General features: G+C 35.1%; 3 protein-coding genes and 1 non-coding gene across 9 annotated transcripts; 3 read left to right on the forward strand and 1 right to left on the reverse strand.

The window, feature by feature from the left end:
* Nucleotides 1-739: 739 nt before the first annotated feature.
* On the forward strand, nucleotides 740-12,067 carry LOC111805329 (endoplasmic reticulum metallopeptidase 1-like). 5 transcript variants are annotated; one of them, XM_023690354.1, is made up of 21 exons: nucleotides 740-1,032; nucleotides 1,238-1,323; nucleotides 1,479-1,580; nucleotides 1,776-1,882; nucleotides 1,975-2,075; nucleotides 2,419-2,506; nucleotides 2,925-3,013; nucleotides 3,263-3,402; nucleotides 3,503-3,668; nucleotides 3,749-3,884; nucleotides 4,069-4,165; nucleotides 4,417-4,546; nucleotides 5,582-5,641; nucleotides 5,791-5,909; nucleotides 6,121-6,245; nucleotides 6,969-7,115; nucleotides 7,650-7,810; nucleotides 10,355-10,515; nucleotides 10,704-10,786; nucleotides 10,867-10,952; nucleotides 11,673-12,067. In XM_023690354.1, the coding sequence occupies exons 1-21, from the start codon at nucleotides 820-822 to the stop codon at nucleotides 11,814-11,816; spliced, it is 2,541 nt and encodes an 846-aa protein (XP_023546122.1). In that variant the 5' UTR covers nucleotides 740-819; the 3' UTR covers nucleotides 11,817-12,067. The 5 variants fall into 5 exon arrangements, 4 of the variants coding, with proteins under 4 accessions (XP_023546122.1, XP_023546124.1, XP_023546121.1 ...); XM_023690353.1 differs by having other exon boundaries at nucleotides 820-1,032; nucleotides 6,891-7,115; XM_023690355.1 differs by having other exon boundaries at nucleotides 997-1,055; nucleotides 1,235-1,323; nucleotides 6,891-7,115; nucleotides 11,673-11,816.
* A 746-nt stretch (nucleotides 12,068-12,813) lies between these two features.
* Nucleotides 12,814-14,813, forward strand: LOC111804700 (60S ribosomal protein L17-2-like). Its single transcript, XM_023689455.1, has 7 exons — nucleotides 12,814-12,940; nucleotides 13,041-13,077; nucleotides 13,218-13,258; nucleotides 13,874-14,104; nucleotides 14,190-14,292; nucleotides 14,396-14,463; nucleotides 14,552-14,813. The coding sequence occupies exons 1-7, from the start codon at nucleotides 12,938-12,940 to the stop codon at nucleotides 14,618-14,620; spliced, it is 552 nt and encodes a 183-aa protein (XP_023545223.1). The 5' UTR covers nucleotides 12,814-12,937; the 3' UTR covers nucleotides 14,621-14,813.
* LOC111806234 lies at nucleotides 13,659-13,787 on the forward strand. Its single transcript, XR_002816784.1, has one exon. It is a non-coding gene; the product is annotated as a small nucleolar RNA snoR74 (small nucleolar RNA).
* A 1,702-nt stretch (nucleotides 14,814-16,515) lies between the features above and the next one.
* On the reverse strand, nucleotides 16,516-19,059 carry LOC111805049 (protein kish-like). Of its 2 annotated transcripts, none has more exons than XM_023689917.1 (5): nucleotides 18,807-19,059; nucleotides 18,278-18,329; nucleotides 18,069-18,175; nucleotides 17,285-17,319; nucleotides 16,516-16,806 (listed from the first exon to the last, which is right to left on the reverse strand). In XM_023689917.1, exons 2-5 carry the CDS (start codon nucleotides 18,278-18,280, stop codon nucleotides 16,739-16,741), a joined length of 213 nt encoding a protein of 70 aa, XP_023545685.1. In that variant the 5' UTR covers nucleotides 18,281-18,329; nucleotides 18,807-19,059; the 3' UTR covers nucleotides 16,516-16,738. The 2 variants fall into 2 exon arrangements, with proteins under 2 accessions (XP_023545685.1, XP_023545686.1); XM_023689918.1 differs by having other exon boundaries at nucleotides 18,278-18,378; nucleotides 18,807-19,057.
* Nucleotides 19,060-19,671: the final 612 nt, after the last annotated feature.

Raw genomic sequence — 19,671 nt, forward strand, 5'->3', positions numbered from 1 at the left:
AACATTCTAATCTTACATAACTAACCGACCATCTATATAATAATAATAATAATAATAATAATAATAATAATAATAATAATAATAATAGACTATTTATTATTATTATTAAGGGCAGTAAGTAGTTTATTATTATTATTATTATTATTATTATTATTATTATTATTATTATTATTAGTATTATTATTATTATCACGGTTTTAAGATATTTTCCGCTCTCGATCCCGTATCGCTATCATTTGATAGGAAGAAAAGTTATCTATTTCATCTCAAGCTTACTCGTGTTGTCCTATCGTTCTTGCATCATTTTCCCTCTCGATCCCGTATTGTCTACGCTGTTTCTTGTGTTATCGTTCCCCGTTGTTGCTCTCGTTCACAATGTTTATGAATAGGACGAAAAAAAGTTGAATGAAGCTCGTTGAAAACTTTTACCTTTTCGGCCATAGAACGAGAAAACGAGAGAGAATAGAGTGTGAAAGGGCAAGCGAGAGGAAATGACTTAACATGCAATTACTAAAATCATAAACCAAACGTCCTATATTGATCACAATCAAAATCGCATGACTGATTTAAACGGCTACGATTAAATCAACACGCATCTCCAAAATAGACGCGTAGCACAGAATAACCCTTCCACATTCCCCTTGATACGGCGTCGTTTTGATCAGCTCTTAAACGATGATCAGCGCATAATCTTTTATCTTAATCACCGTGCGCGTATAAATACAACGGCACGAAGAAATTGGATTATACGAATAGTTCATAGTGTCACTGTCGCGCCAATTTTGCAGAGTTCAGATTCAGATCGTCGAGCTGGTGAAGATGGCGTTCGGATTAAATTCTGATGATGCGACTGCCTTTAAGCTATTGATTTGTTTAGCTGTTATGTATGGCCTCATGTCGATGCTGGCTCACTCCATTGTTCACATGAAGTTTGTTAAGCCGCTTGCAATTGATGCGCCTCTTGATCGATTCTCTGAAGCCAGAGCGGTCGAGCATGTAAGAATTTTGTCTCAAGAGATCGACGGTCGCCAGGTAGTCGGCGTTCTCCTGCATTTTACTTGGTGTTTACCATGAAACTTCATTTCATATGATGATTTGAGTTTTTTTCAGTTTGGTTACTGGAAATGCATGCTAGGGAAGAAACCTGCGATATGTTTGTCATTTTTTATGAGTAAACAGCTTCATGTGGTCTTTAAGAAATTTCTTTTGGGTATGTTTGTGTTTCTTGTCTTTGTAGGAGGGACGTCCTGGTCTTAGAGAAGCTGCTCGGTATATAAACGGGCAGTTGGAGATGATGAAGGAGCGTGCTAGTGATGAATTTCGGTCAGTGTAGTTTCTCATGTCGGCTAACGAAGCTATTTAATTTTAAATTGTTTCTATTGTTGTAAACTGAGGAAAAGGTCGCTATGTTATACTTGCATGCGCTTCTTGTTAGTTGAAGTTTGATTTCTGTATTGATGAAGTTGTTTATGACTCAGAATCGAGATCGAGGAGACAGTTGTTGATGGTTCCTTTAGTATGATGTTTCTGGGCCACAGCATATCACTGGGATATCGAAACCACACTAATATCTTAATGAGGTAGAGTTGATATTTAATTTTTAAATATATAATTGACTTGGGAACGGCTTATCATCTCTTATGAACGAAAAATAAAAAGAGTTCGTGATATGGGATCAATAGTTCTTGTATGTTGATTCGTGTTCCATCTTTCGAATAGCAAAGTATTATAGCTTATTACTAATTTACAAGGATTTCACTCTTGATGGATGACAGAATTTCATCAGTTGATTCACGAGAAACTGACCCGTCAGTTCTAATCAATGGCCATTTTGATAGTCCACTTGGATCGCCGGGTGCTGGTGATTGTGGGACATGTGTGGGTGGGTATTGGAAAACCTTTGTCAAAGAAGAGTAACATAGCATTCTTTTGATTGATCATGACACTCTCTTATCATATATGTCACTGTTACAGCATCAATGCTAGAAGTGGCTAGGCTTATTGTAGACTCTGGATGGGTTCCTCCTCGTCCTGTTATTTTTCTTTTCAATGGTGCAGAAGAGCTATTTTTGTTGGTAGGGATTCAGTTCTTTGTTCTTACTGAGAAATAAACCTGTAACTTTTCCCTATTATTTTAATTTGCGGCAGCATTCATGATTATAATTTTTTGTGCTTTAGATGTAGGCATAATACAAGAGAGAGTAGTTTCTTCTTCCTCTGTCTGCTTGTTTAGATGCGGCAAAATGATGGCTGTTTCAAAGCATTTTGATTTGAACTTCTTTCAAACATACGCTAGAAGTTCATGTGGGGCTTTATCTTTGTTCAGACATTATGAACAACCCTTCTGTCTTGATCTGGCAATTTGCGGTTTTCTCTAGTTGACAGGAAGCATTTGACTAAAACTGTTTAATGTTTTAGGGCTCACATGGATTTATGGAGAAACATAGATGGCATGATACAATTGGAGCTTTTGTAAACGTCGAAGCATCTGGTACTGGAGGTTTAGGTAAGAACTAATTCATATTGATTGTTATGGTACTAGAAATCCGGAAGTTTTGTCCGTTTATAGGTAAGTTTCAGATTTTAAGAAAATTGGCTACAAAATGATTTTTTTTTCCAGCAATTGAACTTGAAGAAAATATATTACTTCCAAAAAAGATAATGTAAATGATGCTTGAATTATGAGTTTTCCTCTAAATATTTGGACTTTCAAAATTGTTAGAATGGTTCATGTTGACTCAATTTTTTTTTTTTTTTACGCCCTTGTATCCTTTTATTATTTCTCAACGAAAGTTTAATTTATCATAAAAAAGAGAGAGAGAGAAACTTAACGTTTTGTTCTTGTAAAAAAGAATTAAACTTCAATGTATCTTGTATGTTATGCCACACAATTGGTATTCTAATTTGGTCGTTTTCAAAAATAGATTTAGTTTGTCAATCTGGACCTGGCTCCTGGCCTTCGCGTGTTTATGCTCAGTCTGCTGTGTACCCCATGGCTCATAGTGTTGCTCAGGTTCTTCTTCAACTTTTATTCTTCTCCAGTTTTGTATTGCGAGAATCTTAGGTTCAAATTATGTTACTTGTTTGTTTACATCCCCAGACATCTCCATAAACACACTGTTGAGGCAATAGGTTGTTATTTTCATATTTTTACAACTAAATCAAATGTCTTCCTTTGTTTTTGAGGCTGTGTTATCCAGTTATGAAACTGCTGTATTTTTCATCTGTATACTGTTTATCAGATTTTCTAATTGGTATGCAGGATGTGTTTCCAGTTATTCCCGGAGATACAGATTATAGGATATTTTCTCAGGATTACGGCAACATACCTGGCCTTGATATTATCTTTCTTTTTGGTGGTTACTTTTACCATACCTCATATGATACAGTGGAGAGACTATTGTATGCATTACATCTGCTGTTTTGGTACAGATACATGATTTGGATTTTCATATATTTTTATTCTTCAATTTTTTCTGAGACATTCAATTGCCTATAATAGACCTGGGAGCATCCAAGCACGGGGAGAAAATTTGTTCAGCATAATAAAGGGCTTTACGAATTCTTCGATGCTTCAAAACTTTTATAAGCAAGCTTCTCCTGAAATTACTATCCATCAGGACAAAGACGATGGGGCTATTTTCTTTGATTATCTCTCATGGTTTATGGTATGCTTTGAATATTGTTACACTTAGGTTATTTTACAAGTATGAACTTAATGATTGCTGTTACTAGCGATGAATTTTAGGTCTTTTATTCTAGTGGGCTAGCTCTGGTACTTCACAAAATTCCAATAGCTGTCTTCCTAATACTGCCATTCCTTTTGAACTTACGGAATTTTAGCATAACTTCATGCTTGGCAACATTTTCTGATTTGACTAAAGGTAAAATAATTTCTGCTCACGTTTTTTATTATAGAACTTCTTCAACTGCTCCTTTACTTTGCTTTTCTATTATACGTCAATTTTAATGGTTGATTTTTCATTTTGCATAAAATTTAAAGTTTATGGTGAAAGCATGCGAAAATTGTGCTCATTGAATCACCCCCGTATATTTTTTGATCTTCAGGTTTTTTGTCTCATGCCTTGGGGGTTTTTCTTGCAATTGTTTCTCCAGTTATGTTTTCCATCCTAAGATTGCTGTTCACCAACTATTCCATGAACTGGTGAGTATTTTCTCTGTTTACTTGTCCGTTAGCTTCTATCTATCTCTTATATTAATACACAGATGTGGATGCAGATATATTATGGTTTGTGTTTATAAGTAGTATAATAAATTTCACTACTGTTGCTATGGTATCAATGGTATCAAAGGAGAACAAATAACTCTCGGAGGACCTTTCTGGTGGCCATAGTCTGATTTGATGCCACTGAAGCAATTTTTATATGCTCATTGACGTTTTTAACCTGAATGCAGGTTTTCACATCCATACTTGGCTTATTTGATGTTCGTCCCGTGCTCACTAGTCGGTCTATTGATTCCTAGAACTTTTTGGAGTTGCTTCCCTCTCTCCCAAGATATTTCGGTTTTTCAGGCCTCAAGAGAGGTGAAATTCTACTTTTAACAGGTTTACCTGTTAATCACATCTTATGCTTAAGAACTCTGGTTGTTGGTTTTTTTCTCTTTCTGGTTGCTGGATATAATTGACTATCAATGAGCTCATCCACATTCTTCTTCCTTCATTAGACCTTATAATCGTTTCAACCGAATGGTAAATATCAGGCTAAAATTTGTTGAGATATTGTAGTAATACTTTCCACTAAATTATTTGCTTAAAAAATTGTGTTTAAAATGCTGGGTATTTCCTGCATCAGTGAGAGTTTAGTTTATATCAGAATCAGCAAAGCAAATATTCTTTTATTTTTTTTAATATTTAAGTTTATCAATTGAGTAATCAGTAAATGTTTGAGTAATCAGTAAATGTGAAGTGTACAGCTAGTGCAACAATATGAAACAAGAGTCAACTGGTTTTGCGTCTGTATCCTTGATATATCTCACTAGTCATTTAGTCCATGGGCTTACGGAAGTTGGATCTATACGATGGATATGCTACTAGGATTTCCTTCAATGCAGAAAATCTATTCATTTCATTCTTTTCTTCGGACACTGCTCTAAATTTCTTGATTCCGTCTTGATGTGATTACATTGCGGATTCATTAGGAAGGGGAGCTTTCTCAAAAATGTATTGTTATAGAGGGTAATATATTAGATGTACATGCACTTATGCATGCATGCTTATATGGTGGCCCCTTGTTCCATGCATGAATAGACATGCAAGTTTTGTTAAGTTCATTCTAAAAATATCACTAGTCCATCATCTTCTTTATGTTGGTTGGCTTATGAATTCTATGAAATTTGACAATTTGGTGCACCTATTTTGTCTTTACTTTTTTTGGTTGAACTGAAAAGATCTGTACTATATGTGCAATCTTTGAATGCTCATTTTGGTTTCTTACTTGACAATTTTTAAAGAAAATTTTTAAAGCTGAGGGGCAGGTAATGTATGTGTAACATCAATCATACTAACATCACATACCCCATGTGACTTGTCAATGCCTAATTTGACATTTCAATCTCACAGGTGTTGTCTGATGAAGCAAGGTTTTGGGGCGCATTTGGATTCTTTTCCAGTTTGACAATGGTATGTTGAATGCTATGGTCTATAGGGTAATTATTTCACCATAATGAACGGTTGTATAATGGAAGAATTAGTATTAATATTATTGTTATTGTAGTCAATATTTTTTAGTATCAAAGTTTTGATTGCTCAAAGCAGTTTCCTAAATGCAGGCGTATCTTTTAGCAGGGCTTAGTGGTGGCTTCTTGACCTTCTTTGCCTGCATTTCTATGCTTGCTGCCTGGTTGTCATTTTCCTTGGCAGCTACACATTATGGCCGCAGGTCTCTCAGGTTGTAATTTGCACATTGCGGCTCTAAATTATGACTTTTTGATGCTAATGATATGATTTCTGAGAAAAAGGTTTCTACCTGATGTTTTTGGAATAATTTGACTATAACCTTCCTCTATGATCATTTTCCTGTCAGATGGAAGTAATTTTAATGGCGTGAAAATGATATTTCTGGAAAATGATATTTCTGAGAACAGTTTTTTATCTGTTAGGTCAATATTATTTTTCGTGTTACCAATGGTTCCATACCTTGCATACTCTGTTTATTTTGGAGGCTTCCTTGCCCAATTTTTAATTGAGAAGACAGGCATGATGGGTTCTATTCCTCCTCCATATGGTTAGTATCCTGAACTGGAATATTTTTCCATCCATATCTAGTTCAGCTTCTCCTTTCCATTTCTGTTACTTGGCTGACCGAAATAGTTTTGATGCACGAAGGCATGTGTGATTTCTAAGTATGATGCCCAATCAACAGTTTTCATATCTTATTAACTGAGAGATGCCCACCACTTTTTCACGTGTTACCTGGGAGGAGAAACCTTGTAAAATGATCAAGAAATGAGAACGCTATTTTTAATTCCACCTCTCCTATAAGTTATTAACAGCTTTTTTGAAATTCCAATTTCTGTAATTAGAGTCTTCAGATTGTTATTTTCTCAATATTGATGTACTTTCACAAAATTTTTGCAACCAACAGCATTGAACTTTGTTCGTTGTTATCAGCAATTTCTAGTTATGTTTTTTTTAATACTTTTTGTATCTTTTGGGTATGTGTGTTTGGGTTGGGATGGTCAGGAACTCCAACTGAAGAGTTTTTTGTAGTTTTTTTACTGTGTATATTGACGTCTTATCTTGTAAGCTTATTTTTTATTAGCTGGAACTTTTCTACTATGCATTGTATGCTAAAGATGCATTCTCTAAATTTGTCCGGTTATCCTAATTATCACTGGAAATTTTTATAGTGACCAAACTATTCTTGCAGGGTATTTCATTCCAGATATTGTAGTGGCAGTTACTATTGGAGTTCTAACTAGTGTGTGCATTGGCCCTCTAATTCCAGTTTGTGGACACTGGCTAGCAAGGTCATCCATCTTGCAATTCTTGTTGCAGATTATTGTAATTGGGTTGGCTGTTTCCTCGCAGTTCTTTCCATATAGTATGGCTGCTCCAAAGAGGGTAGTTCTTCAGCAGACATACATTACTTCAGGTATTAAGACTAAAGATTGATGACAAAATCTGATGAATACATGGTGCACGCAAACGTTCTTTTAGAATTTTGATGAGGTGCAGTGACCGGTATTGCAGACTATGAATCCTAAGAATGAATCAGAGTAGCACCCATACTCCTTTGTATAGGAAAATTTTCCCCCATGATATAATGCCTTTTCTTTCCTTAACTCTGACTTAACAACAGTATGTGCATGTGTTAAAGTTTTTGGAAGTTGGAAACTAAGCCTGCTCTCATTGCAGTATTTAAGATCCTTCGTCCTCTGTACTTTCTACTTGATCTATTTTACTTGAATGTTGTAGATGTTAAGTGAACAGGTTCAAGAAGTTTATATACTTCAGTGGTAACATTTCTGTTCAAAATTTTAACAAAACATCTAACTTCTAAATATCAGCAATCTACAACTCTCACCCTTAGAGTAGGATGTGTTTTTCCTTCCTCTTCTCAAATGTTATATTGACAAAGAAATTGTTGCTTCTAGCTTCTCTGAATCGGCACTATATTTTTTCACAGGTCCGAATCATCTTGAGAACTCCAGTTATGAACTCTCTGTGGTGGATTCTAATTCTCTAATTTTTCTTTTGAAACATGCTCCTGATGTGGCAAACGAATTGCAGACAGATTTAGATCTGTCTTTTGAAACTGCAAATTTGTCTCGCCAAGAGAACTGGCTGGTATGTTGCTGTACAATAGAAATGAATACTATCTTCAGTTTTTCAGGAATTTTTCTTTCACATGTCTGAAATTATATTGAAATTAGATTGATTCAAACCCTCTGAATAGCAGTTCACAAAGCACCCAAATGGGGGTCAAATGCACTGATGCTTGGGGGTATCATTTTTTCCATCTATTTACTGGTAATTAAATTGATTTTTGTTTACATTTTTTTGGGTGAAACTTAATTTATGAGTTTGGCTACATCTCACTGTTTAGCGATATGGTAAAATGGAATTAATTTATAGAAGTTTCAAATTAGCTCATGGAGGGAAGATACGAATAACAATTTCTTGAACCTTGTTATAGAGTTTCGGTTGTACTAAGGAGGCTCATTTCAGTCAATAAGGTAAAGTTTCAATAGAAGAGCTGCTTTAGGGTAAATAATAAGATGCACCTAAGAAGCACAAACACTTTAGGCACGAAGACTTTCGGTTGGCTAGCGTCTCCGTGTTTATCACATGTTGGACACTTTGACACTTGTTGGTTATGTATTGGAAACTTATTAGCACAATAGATGTGTTAGACATAGTTCTATCAAATCAGTATATGTCCAAAATTTGTTAAGACACATTAAACACTTGACTTTAGATAAAGTTAGAGAGTGAAATACATCAAACTTCTTTTTGAATTATATAAACGCATAAACTTTTTGACTTTGGATTTCCTTCCTGTATAAAGTTATATATACTTCTAAAGATCTATTTTCTAATGGATGTGTCCTTGTCATGTCCGTGTTCTGGATTCTTAAAAAATAACGTGTTACCGTGTCAGTATCTTATTGTATCCGTGTCTTGTATTTGTATATGTGCTTCTTAGAGACTCACCTAGCTACTTCATGTCGGGAAAGATTTTTAACTAACCTTTTGATCTCTTTTACATTAGAAGTATTAGAATATAAGTAAATAAATAAAAATATTATAGGCAAGAACTACTTTGCCACAAAAAAATGTCTCCTCTCCGAAAATATTTAAGACAACCTTATATAGGACAACCTTTTCTTCCAAGTTCGACCATAATCTCTAAAAGCCAACTTGCTAATATCAATTGGGCACCCGATGTTCTAATTTAGACCCTTTAGTGATTAATTGCTACTCTAATGTGGAATTTGACCACTAAAAACCTTTTCTTTGATTAAATGTTTATTGATTTCAACATGTCTAATACCCTCGTCTTAAATTGAATTTTGGACTATTATGTTTTCTTCTTCATCTTCTTCTGTAGGAATGGCAATATGCCTTGTTAGGTCCATTTTTTCATTTTTAAACTCTGTAATTCACAATATTTNTTTTTTTTTTTTTTTTTTTTTTTTTTTTTTTTTTTTTTTTTTTTTTTTTTTTTCACTTTAAGCAATTGAGATTACATCTCATGAAGATGTGATACCCAATCTCTATCGTGTAAATTGTTCATACCGACCCAGAAATAAAGTTAGTCCATCTGGAGATTTCTTCAATTGTTCTAGTATATAACATAACATTGGAATTGCTTTCTATTGCTATTCAAGTAGAATCTTGCGGCTGGTCTCATTCAATGCATAAGTTATGTTTGGTCTAATATGGGAAAGAAAATTTGACTTTTTTGCTGACTTCTCAGGAAGTTCATCTCTTGTCCTGAATTGCATATTGAAGTTCATTTCAATTAGGGTAGTAACTGGTTTACTCTTTTCATATCCTTTTTTTTTATATATCTTTTCTTTCAACGTTGAAGATCATTGTTGCTACTGCTCTTCCGTTTCTACCCAACTTGAAAACTTTTCTGTAACTCTTTTGGTTTGTAGCCTCTTTCCTTATCAATGAATTTTGGTTTTTATTTCTGACGAGACTGACTGAGCCTGTGAAATACAAAGGGGTTCACCGGTAAAGTGGCTATAGTATCTACTAGTTCACACATACAGAGATGAGAATGACTGAGCCTCTGAAATACAAGGGAGTACACTAACAAATTGGGATAGAGTATTTACTAGTTCACGCACACGTGTGCTTGGTTATTCAGACCTTTTTTGTGAAATATGGAACATTTTAATCATCTTATTTGTCATTTATTTTAATTTTTTATGAATATGATCTCTAGACTGTTGTTACTAATGATTCTGTACTTCAGCAAGGCATCCTTTGAAAATGGAAGGATTTAAGGCTCGTTTTGAGACATCTTCTAGTTTTCTTTGTATTCTAACCTATTTTGAAGGACATTTTTTGAAACCCTAGCCAACTTTTGAATATTAAAGCAAGTACTTTATTAAAATCCATCTTTTATTTTTGAAATTTTTCTTAGGTTTCTAATGTATTTTAAAGACTAAATTACAAATTTAACCTCTGAAATTTTAATAGTATCTAATAGGTCCGTGCACCCTATAAAGTGTCTAATAGATCTTCAAACTTTATATTTTGGGTCTAATAGGACCTTTAAAACAGATTCGAAGAAATTCTAAGAAATAGAATCGTTATCAGGACTGGGCTTAGGATCAGTGAGTGGTATGAAAATTTGGAGCTGTTTTCCTTGCGCAGGCACTTTTTCCAGTTTCCTTCATGTTCTCCAGAAGTTTGAAGTTTCCTGCCAAGGAATCAACATCAAAGAAAGATATACATTTCCCTTATTTGATTTCCAGTAAACCACAAACAATTTCAGACCATGGATCTCGAAGGGTCTACTTGGAACTTTCTCTAGGGTATGAAACTCAATTCTTCTGTTACCTCAGGCTGGAAGAAGCCAGGTCCTGTTTATAATTGGGAACTGTATTCGTATATAAGATAGCAAAAATAAAATCTGTCCGTAGTACCTTCTAGGTGGATTAAGCGTGTTAGATCTTTTGATATTAAGCTTGGTTTTGTTTCTAATGCCTGATCCTTCTTCTAGTTCCTTGGAGGAGGTTTGGGTCACGGTTCTCAATGTCACTGGGCCTTTATCAAATTGGTCATTTGCAGACAATAAGCTTCCAGGTAAGTTTAGGGACCTCGACTTGTGTCTTATGTTCGTTATCTTTTTGATGTGAATTGTTGTCGTTATAAAACTGGAACAGCGCCCGAGATACTCGCTGGTGGACCGCCCTCTTACATATGCAGACTTAGTGGAGCCAGCCATGAAAACTGGAGATTCTGGCTAGAGGTACAAACCACAAGCTCATATTATAGTAGTCAATTTCATTCTTTCTTCATTTTGCTCTTAACCTTTATATTAGTAACTAAAGATTTTTGCCAGCAAATGAATTAACCACGCTTGTTCTAATTGAGAATGCGAGATCCTACCTCGGTTGGAGAGGGGAACGAAGCACTCTTTATAAGGGTGTGAAAACTTTTCTTTAACAAACGCGATTTAAAACCTTGAGGGGAAGCCCTTGAAGGGAAAGTCCAAAGAGGACTCTATATTTGCTAGCGGTGGGCTTGAGTTGTTACAAATGATATCAGAGCTAGACACCGGACGGTGTGGCAACGAGGACATTTGGTTCCTCAGGGAGGTGGATTGTGAGATCTCACATTGGTTGGAGAAGAAAACAAAACACTTCTTATAAAAGTGTGGAAACCTCTTCCTAATAATCGCGTTTTAAAACCTTGACGGGAAACCCTTAAAGAGAGAGTCCAAATAGAACAATATCTGCTAACTGTAGGTTTGGGTCGTTAATAGAGAAACTCCCACTATAAGCAAGTTCATCAATATTTCATAATTAGCCACCTTCTTCCTGCACGATCTTGCTTACATTGTGAAGATGCAACATGCTATCAACCGACGATTATGCACGATACCGAGCCATCAAGTGAAAGTTGCTTTAAGATGTAGGTGCAATTGACCTGTTTATGAGACTCATGCTCACCTCTTTGTAACATGCAGGCTGAAAGTGAGGAAAAATTGAGAATCGACGTGGCTGTATTGGATCAACAGTTGACAAATGAAGTAAAGAGGTTAAAAAGTCTTTTCCCAGACTGGGTTGATGTCATTGCTTATTCCAGCTTCATGTCTACTTATACCTTCTGATTCAGTCGAGTTACTTGCCTCCACAAGATTATAGCTGATCCGGTTCGGGTTCGGGTTCGGGTTCTACTTGTTGGATGCTCCTTTCTACATAGGAGCAGTTCTTTCACCCCTCCATCCAACCAGGCCCATAGGTTTTAATGTTTAAGATCTTGGTTAGTTTATTTGTACGATTGCTGTGATCTTGGTTACTTCATTTAAACTTTTGATCTTTTAGTCAAAATTACATACTTTATGTCTTTCGTCCCCGCAAATTATATTCTTAAAAATTGACATTATTAATATAATTTTTTAAAATTTAAAGGTATTATTGGATCAATGAAGAACTAAAGTTTCTTAAACGACCAACCTGTTAACTTTCATAAATGACCAAGGTTCGATTTTATTTTAAATTTTTAATTCTTTTAAAATGGTAGTAATTTTCACACTTATTATTATTATTATTGTTAATAGAATTTATTATATGATAATGCTTATGAAATGGACTATAATTAAATAATTTTATAGCAAAATTATTTATGAAAAGAATTTTCATTAATTTTTAATATATAATATATATATAGTAAAAATATTCACAAAATCATTAATTTCAAAATAAAGCTATTTGATGTACAAATTAATCATTAAATTTTTGTTGTCACATTTCACAAACTCCAACAAAAATCTTAGTTTTAATGTCTTTTGTATCAATTTCATGTTGTATGCATTATAATTTTCTATAACCATATTTGAAACTATAATTTATTAAATTATTAAAATTACATTATATATATATATATATATTAAGTTTATTGTTTATTATCTAATAAAAGTGAAATTTTATGGTTAAATATATAATTTATTAAATGGATTTTGTTCACTTTTTTATTATTATTATTATATAAAAGCATTTATTTTCTTGTTAAATAAAATAACAATTATAATTACTTTTGAGAAATATTCAAAATGGGCCAAGCCCAAATGAGCCCAACCCAGAAATAGGGTTGCTCTTCAGCCCGCTTTCACTCTTTTAGGGCTTTGTAGGGATTGTTCCTCTCTCCTTATAAACCTAATTCAAGCATTTCTCCTCTCTGTTCACGGCGGAATCCAACTTTTCTTCAGAACCCCAAGTTGCAGCCGTCGCCATGGTTTGTCTTCTATCTTCTTGATTTCTCCTAACATACGGTGTCATCTTGAGTTTTTCGTTAGCTATTAATCTTCAATTTCGGTTTTTGTTCGTTGTTTCAGGTTAAGTATTCGAGGGAACCAGACAATCCCACCAAGTGTAATGTTCTTTCTCCGCTTTTTTTCTTATGGATCTTGTTCGATTCATGTTCAATACTCTGATTTGATTTGTTTATTGTCTACCGGTTTGTATTTTTATCTTTTCGCCTTGAACCGACACCCTGTTGTTTCTCTTTTCAGCCTGCAAGGCCCGTGGCTCGGACCTCAGAGTCCACTTTAAGGTAGGGTTTATTTCACTTTGTTGATCTGCATTCTTTCGGTATAACAATCGTGTAGAAGTACTATGAACTAGAAATTGAATGGTGTGTTTTTTTCATGGGCTTGACTCCCATTTTGATACCTCGCATATGATTTTCTGTTTTGTTTAACGTGCTTCGATCTCTTACTGAGTGTTCTTCAACAGTTTTATGTATGTAATTGATTGATTTAAGTGATATATTAGGGCGTTTGATAGTGATGTCATCTTAAAATGTTCGTTTTGAAAAACAATCGCAGTTGCCGTCTAGGAGCTTTTGAATTTTCAAGGCATGAGAGCGAATGCTAAAAGAAGAATCAATATCGTATTTTTTTTGTTTCTTTCGTCAACAGTAACTTTTCTCTGTACTTCTTTGTAACCTGATGATAAAAGCAGGGCTCTGTTGCCTCCTGTGAACAGGGCTCTCGTAAACTTCAGGGAAATTATATGCCTTGTTATTGGGTGAACCTCTGTAACTAATAGTGTCTGAAGGTTCAGTAAATGGTGCTACATAATTGAGCTTGTACTTTGACTTGCATATTTCGTTACTATATGTTGTTGCATAGACTCACCACAACTTGTTTGTTTTTTCATTTTATAGAACACAAGGGAAACTGCACATGCTATCAGAAAGTTGCCATTGGTCAAGGCCAAGAGGTATCTTGAGGATGTACTTGCGCACAAGCAGGCCATTCCATTCCGTCGCTTCTGTGGTGGTGTTGGAAGAACCGCTCAGGCGAAGAATAGGCATTCCAATGGCCAAGGTCGCTGGCCTGTCAAATCTGCCAAGTTTATTCTAGATTTGCTTAAGAATGCTGAGAGCAATGCTGAAGTATGTGTTTCCACTTTTTGTCTCTCCCTGAACTGGTGTTATAGTCTTTTTCCTTCTCTTGCTAATAATTGTTTCTGCCTTCCAGGTTAAGGGTCTTGATGTTGATTTGCTCCACGTATCTCACGTCCAGGTGAACCAAGCTCAGAAGCAAAGGCGTCGCACCTACCGTGCTCATGGAAGAATCAATCGTATGTTATTGCTACAGTCTACTTAATACTTCTATGGAAGTTCATGCTTCAACATATTGCCTTACCCTTCTATTTCCATTCCATTTTTCTTTTTGGTTGGCAGCTTACATGTCTTCTCCTTGCCATATTGAGCTGATTTTGTCTGAAAAAGAAGAGCCTGTTAAGAAGGAGGTAATCAAACAAATTTCCTAACTACTTTTCTGCTGTAAATAATTTATTGGGTTAGACGTAATTCTTATTGTTTGTATTTCATTTACAGCCCGAGACTCAGCTGGCGACTGGCAAACCTAAGAAAGGTCAAGCAATCCGTAGTGGCGCTTCCTCTTGATTGGCATAAGTATAAACTCTGTTGTGGGTTTTGCTATGCCATTTCTTTTTTGAAGTGAGTTTTAATTATTGGTCATTATATAGATCTAAGGATTATTATTTAGATGTTTTGTGTGACATGGTTTATGTGGAACCTTTTCTAGCTTCAATTTTCTTCACGCTGCAATCACATTCTGGTACTTGCTTTTATTTCTGGATGAGATCTCTTGACGCCTTAATTTCCTTCTGCTAAACTAACACGAAAGAAGCCTTCACCCCGATCTGGTCCTCTGAAACATTAAAATTGGTCTCTAGGCTTTGTTTGGAATGATTTTTGAAGTGCATAAAATCAGTTTTTTAAGTATATTGATAAGTCATTTGAAACTTTTTCTTTAACCATAGATGTTATATTCTTTACTATAATTCTCATTAAGGTTATGCTATTGTTGATAGTTACATTTATCAGCTCCCAATAATTTAATTAGTTAGGTATGATGCTGTTCAAAAAAAAGAAACAAATCTTGCTTGAAGGATGAATTTTTAATCCGACATAAACCGAAATAATCGATCTTAGATTATTTTTCGACAAATAATTGATGATTTCTCAAGAGTATTGTAATGGAATAGAAAATCAGAATTTACCCCAAAAGTTTCAATAATGATAGGGGCTGCTGAGGAAGAAGTATTAGATATAAAATTAATGAAGGTGAGTTAAAATTGGAAGAATGATCAAACTATTTAGTTTCCTAGAGGGATATATAAGGGGCTCCAAGGTAAAAAGAATAAAAACGTGTTGATGGAGGAAAGGGATTGTGAGACACCCAACATACCCGAAGAAGTTGTATCTATCATTCATGGGTTTTGGGTTTTGGGTTTAGGGTTTTAGAGGAAGCAAGGGGTTTAGGGTTTTAGAGGAAGCAAGAGATTTAGGGTTTAGGGTTATCTATCCTTCATAGATTTAGGGTTTAGGAAGTAGAAGATTGATATTGGTACCTCTTCATCAACTAGAAACGAACCTCTTTTAATGTAAACGGCCTTAATGGTCCACATTGGCTACCGGAGGATCATGTATCTCCGAGCATCGAGCTTCTTTGAAAAGACATTCTCCATCATTCTCCTGCGCTCTATCTTCGAGACTCGAAATGAAAATTAACCAAACATTGATTCGAGAACGAAGGTAGAAATTTGGATATCAACTTCGGAGATTCCAATAGCTAAAACAAATACCTCTCTATTAGAATCAACTCGAGGAGTGAGAATATGACGGTCGTCCTTTAAAACCAAACCGAAGCTTATTGTCGTTCTGTCTACAACTACTTGTCGTCTGATTAAAATGGGCTCGATAGATAATTGTCAAGCCCAGTCCATTTACTACGCTTTTGTAGTCATGGGCTAGGCCCATCCCTATAAAGCCCATCTTTCCCTATCCCCACTCATTCACGTGGGAAAATTGNAAAAAAAATAAATAAATAAAAATAAAATAAAACTACAATATGATGGTGTGGGAAAAGGGAGTGAATAATTGTGTTTCGGTCTTTATATACTCATATGTTCGTCGAAATACGAACATTAGACAACTTCTCAGATACAAACACTTGGAGCCATAAAAATATTATCTCGACTCCATAATATTTTTATAGCTAAAGTGATTAGATATCTATAGTCAACTTGAGTATGATATCTATAGTCAACTTGAGTATAACCCGATTAATTTAAGCATATACTCTTGACCTAGATATCAAAGACTTGAATCTCCCGACCCGACAACTCAAAAACACTAAATTAAAACAACCCTCAAAATAATTCCAGTGAGGTCACAGAAACCAGTCAAAGCAGAAGGAAGCCAAGTGATAGAACATAAATGGTAAGTGTCCAAGTGAAACATATGTCTGTTCATCATGTGACCATCCAACAATGATAAACTCATTAATTTTCTTGATAAGAATCATAAAGAAACACAGCAATTATCTTAATTTTTTGACAAGACTCTAATGGAATGCTGGTGTATTTATAATGGATTTAAATAGCTTTCAATCATGTCACTACAGAACTCTAATTTCAAACACCCTATTACTAAAATAAGACTGTAAGAGCACAATATGCTAAATAAACCACAAAACAGGGAATATAGAGGCATAGCTCAGAAGAAAATTATGGAGACTCCCATTGAGAAGCATCCCACAGCTACCCAGGGACTCAAACGTTCACCTGGTTCACAAACAAGAACATCATCCTGTCAGATAATAATGCATCGCATAACTGCCAACAAAAACTATGCCATCCTAATTGACATATGGTTAACTAATATGGACAACAACAGCTGCTGATCACTACATATCTAACAGGCCGACACGATACTGATAGTTCTTTTAATATGAAGAAACTGTACTTGTTTTGTAGTTCAAGCCCTTAACTTTCTAGGAAACCATCAGATAAGGAAACAAAATGCATTTGGGAAACATTGAACCCTGTGCCTGAACAGGTTTCAAGCTCCCAAAGAAGCCTTATGATTGTTTGTTGAGTCATTTCTAAGATATTTTGTTATTAACATCAGAAATGCGGGTCCATGAAGAAACGAATGATGGAATAAACAAAGAGAAGAGAATAAAGAAAGAGTTCTTATGAATCGTTCCAGCAAACAATTCATGGTTAAGAGAAACTACGCAAATTTAACCAAGAAGCCTACCTATTCTGGCTGCTTTCCAGAAGAAGCCACGAAACCTGTCGGAAGAGCAACTCGATTAAAAATGATATAGAATTTATAATGTACACGTACTTTGAAAATAAGAGGCAATGATTTTGCATAGCAAGAACAAACATGTCAGTGCTAATGTAACAGCGCAAGGCCACCGCGAGAAGATATTGTCTGCTTTGGCCCGTTACGTATCGCCGTCAGCCTCACGGTTTTAAAACGCGTTTGTTAGGGAGAGGTTTCCACACCCTTATAAAGAATGTTTCGTTTCCCTCTCCAACCGATGTGGGATCTCATAATCCAGCCCCCTTAGGAGCCCAGTGTCCTCGTTGGCACACCGCACGATGTTTGGTTCTGATACCATTTGTAACAGCACAAGACCACCGCTAGGAGATATTGTCCACTTTGGCCCGTTAGGTATCGCTGTCAACCTCACGGTTTTAAAACGCATCTGTTAGGGAGAGGTTTCCACACCCTTATAAGGAATGTTTCGTTCCCCTCCCCAGTTGATGTGGGATCTCATAGATAAATACTCCACCATGATAAACCTAATATAAATCGACGCCTATCATATTGTATGGGAAATTCAAAAATAGGAAGTTAGGGAAAGAATGGGGGATCTCTCCAAGCATCAAATTAACTCCAATCATGTAGGGAGAAGAAAAGGAGAGCAGCAACAAGAAATGTAAAAATCAAAACACTTGCCAACATGTTTGAGACCTGATCTTCTATGTTTATCTGAATGCAGTTAATAGCATAAGAAACCTAAAGGAAATACCCATTTCTTTGCTCAAGAATTGCAGGAAAATGCATCTTCACATAAGTACAGGTACAAATTCCCAATAGGATTACTGTCAGAAAGGAATGAAAATTGAACAGAGCCGACTGAAAAACCAAAAATAACCATGTTAGTGATCAGTAGCTTCTCTATTTATCCAAGTTATGAAAATGTCCATAGTCCAAACACCAAAGACAAGGATCCATTACCATGTTCGAAGGGACAGGTATTATCCACGCTAATCAATCCTCTCGATTCAATCTAGAAATAGGTTAAGAACAAGTTAGCAACGGACCCAAAGAAGTTCATCCTGCACACATCCATAGTTTTTCATGGTTACAACCTAAATCTCGCATTGACAACAACCGCTTCTGATAATTCGAAAATTTCACAGCAAATAAAATTGAATCTTCGGTTTCTAAGAAAGGAAAAACACGAATCTGAAGTTTCTAGTAAGATTTTGGAACACAACAGAGCTAAATTAAGCTATCGCTGTGTATAAACTATTACAAAATGTAGTTCCTGATACATATTAAAATCTTGAAGAATCAACCTCGTAATCGAGTTACAAATCGGGGATAGATAACAATGTTAAAACATTAACTTTCTCCAGCGAAGATCCGAATATTTCGATCGGTTCAAACCCATTAATCCCCAAACCTAAATTCAACTAAATCTTCTAAGGTGAAATCCCATAACGTCGAAAACACTGATCCAAGAAAAACACAGAATACTTACCGAAGGAGCATAAACGGAGATAAGACAAGAAAGAGCGGGTCCGATACAACTCGCCGGGGCGTGTCAGATCGCAATCCTTCGAAAACGAAAGGAGCGGAGGAAAGGAACTTCTTGACCTCCCAAGAGCCGAGGATCTGAGCGGCGGCGAGCAAAAGCGAACAACTTCTGACTGAGAATTAACCTCCGATTGTCAAAAATAGATGATTCCGCGGTTCAGACGAGTCCCAACGATGACCAATTTTTTTAAAAAATAATTTTTTTTATATTTATAATTTTTATACTTTTACTTTTACCCCCTACATTTTCTGAATTTATTTTTCATTTAATCTTTTCTCTAATTTTATATGGTTTAATTTAGCCCATAAATTTCAATATTTATACACTTTTTTCCTATTTTTGTGTTAATTATTCTTCATTCATTAATTAAAAATAGATATATTTTGTTGTTAATTATTTTTCATTAATTAATAAAAAATAAATAATAAAAAATAGAGAATTAGTAAGAGTCGAACTTGACTAAAAAGGTCTTTTAAATTTTGCTTTTGTTGTTAATTACTCTTCATTCATTAATTAAAAATAGATATGTTTTGTTGTTAATTACTTTTCATTAATTAATTAAAGATAGAGAACGAACATACGAACTCTGTACGTGACTCTTTTTCCTTGAGATGGTCGGAGCTTGCGGGCTAGAAACTAACTAGAACGTGACTCTTTCCATCTCAAAGCCATTTGAAGGGTATGTCGAGAACCTAAATAAATCGGTATCAAAATAGTGATTTATGTCCCAAATGTGTTACAGCCACTTCTAAGTTCAAGATTTTTCCTCTTTAAATGAAAACTATATTAGAAATTACTCATTTGTTTG

The sequence above is a fragment of the Cucurbita pepo genome, chromosome LG11, assembly GCF_002806865.2.
Source record: "Cucurbita pepo subsp. pepo cultivar mu-cu-16 chromosome LG11, ASM280686v2, whole genome shotgun sequence".
NCBI lineage: Eukaryota > Viridiplantae > Streptophyta > Magnoliopsida > Cucurbitales > Cucurbitaceae > Cucurbita > Cucurbita pepo.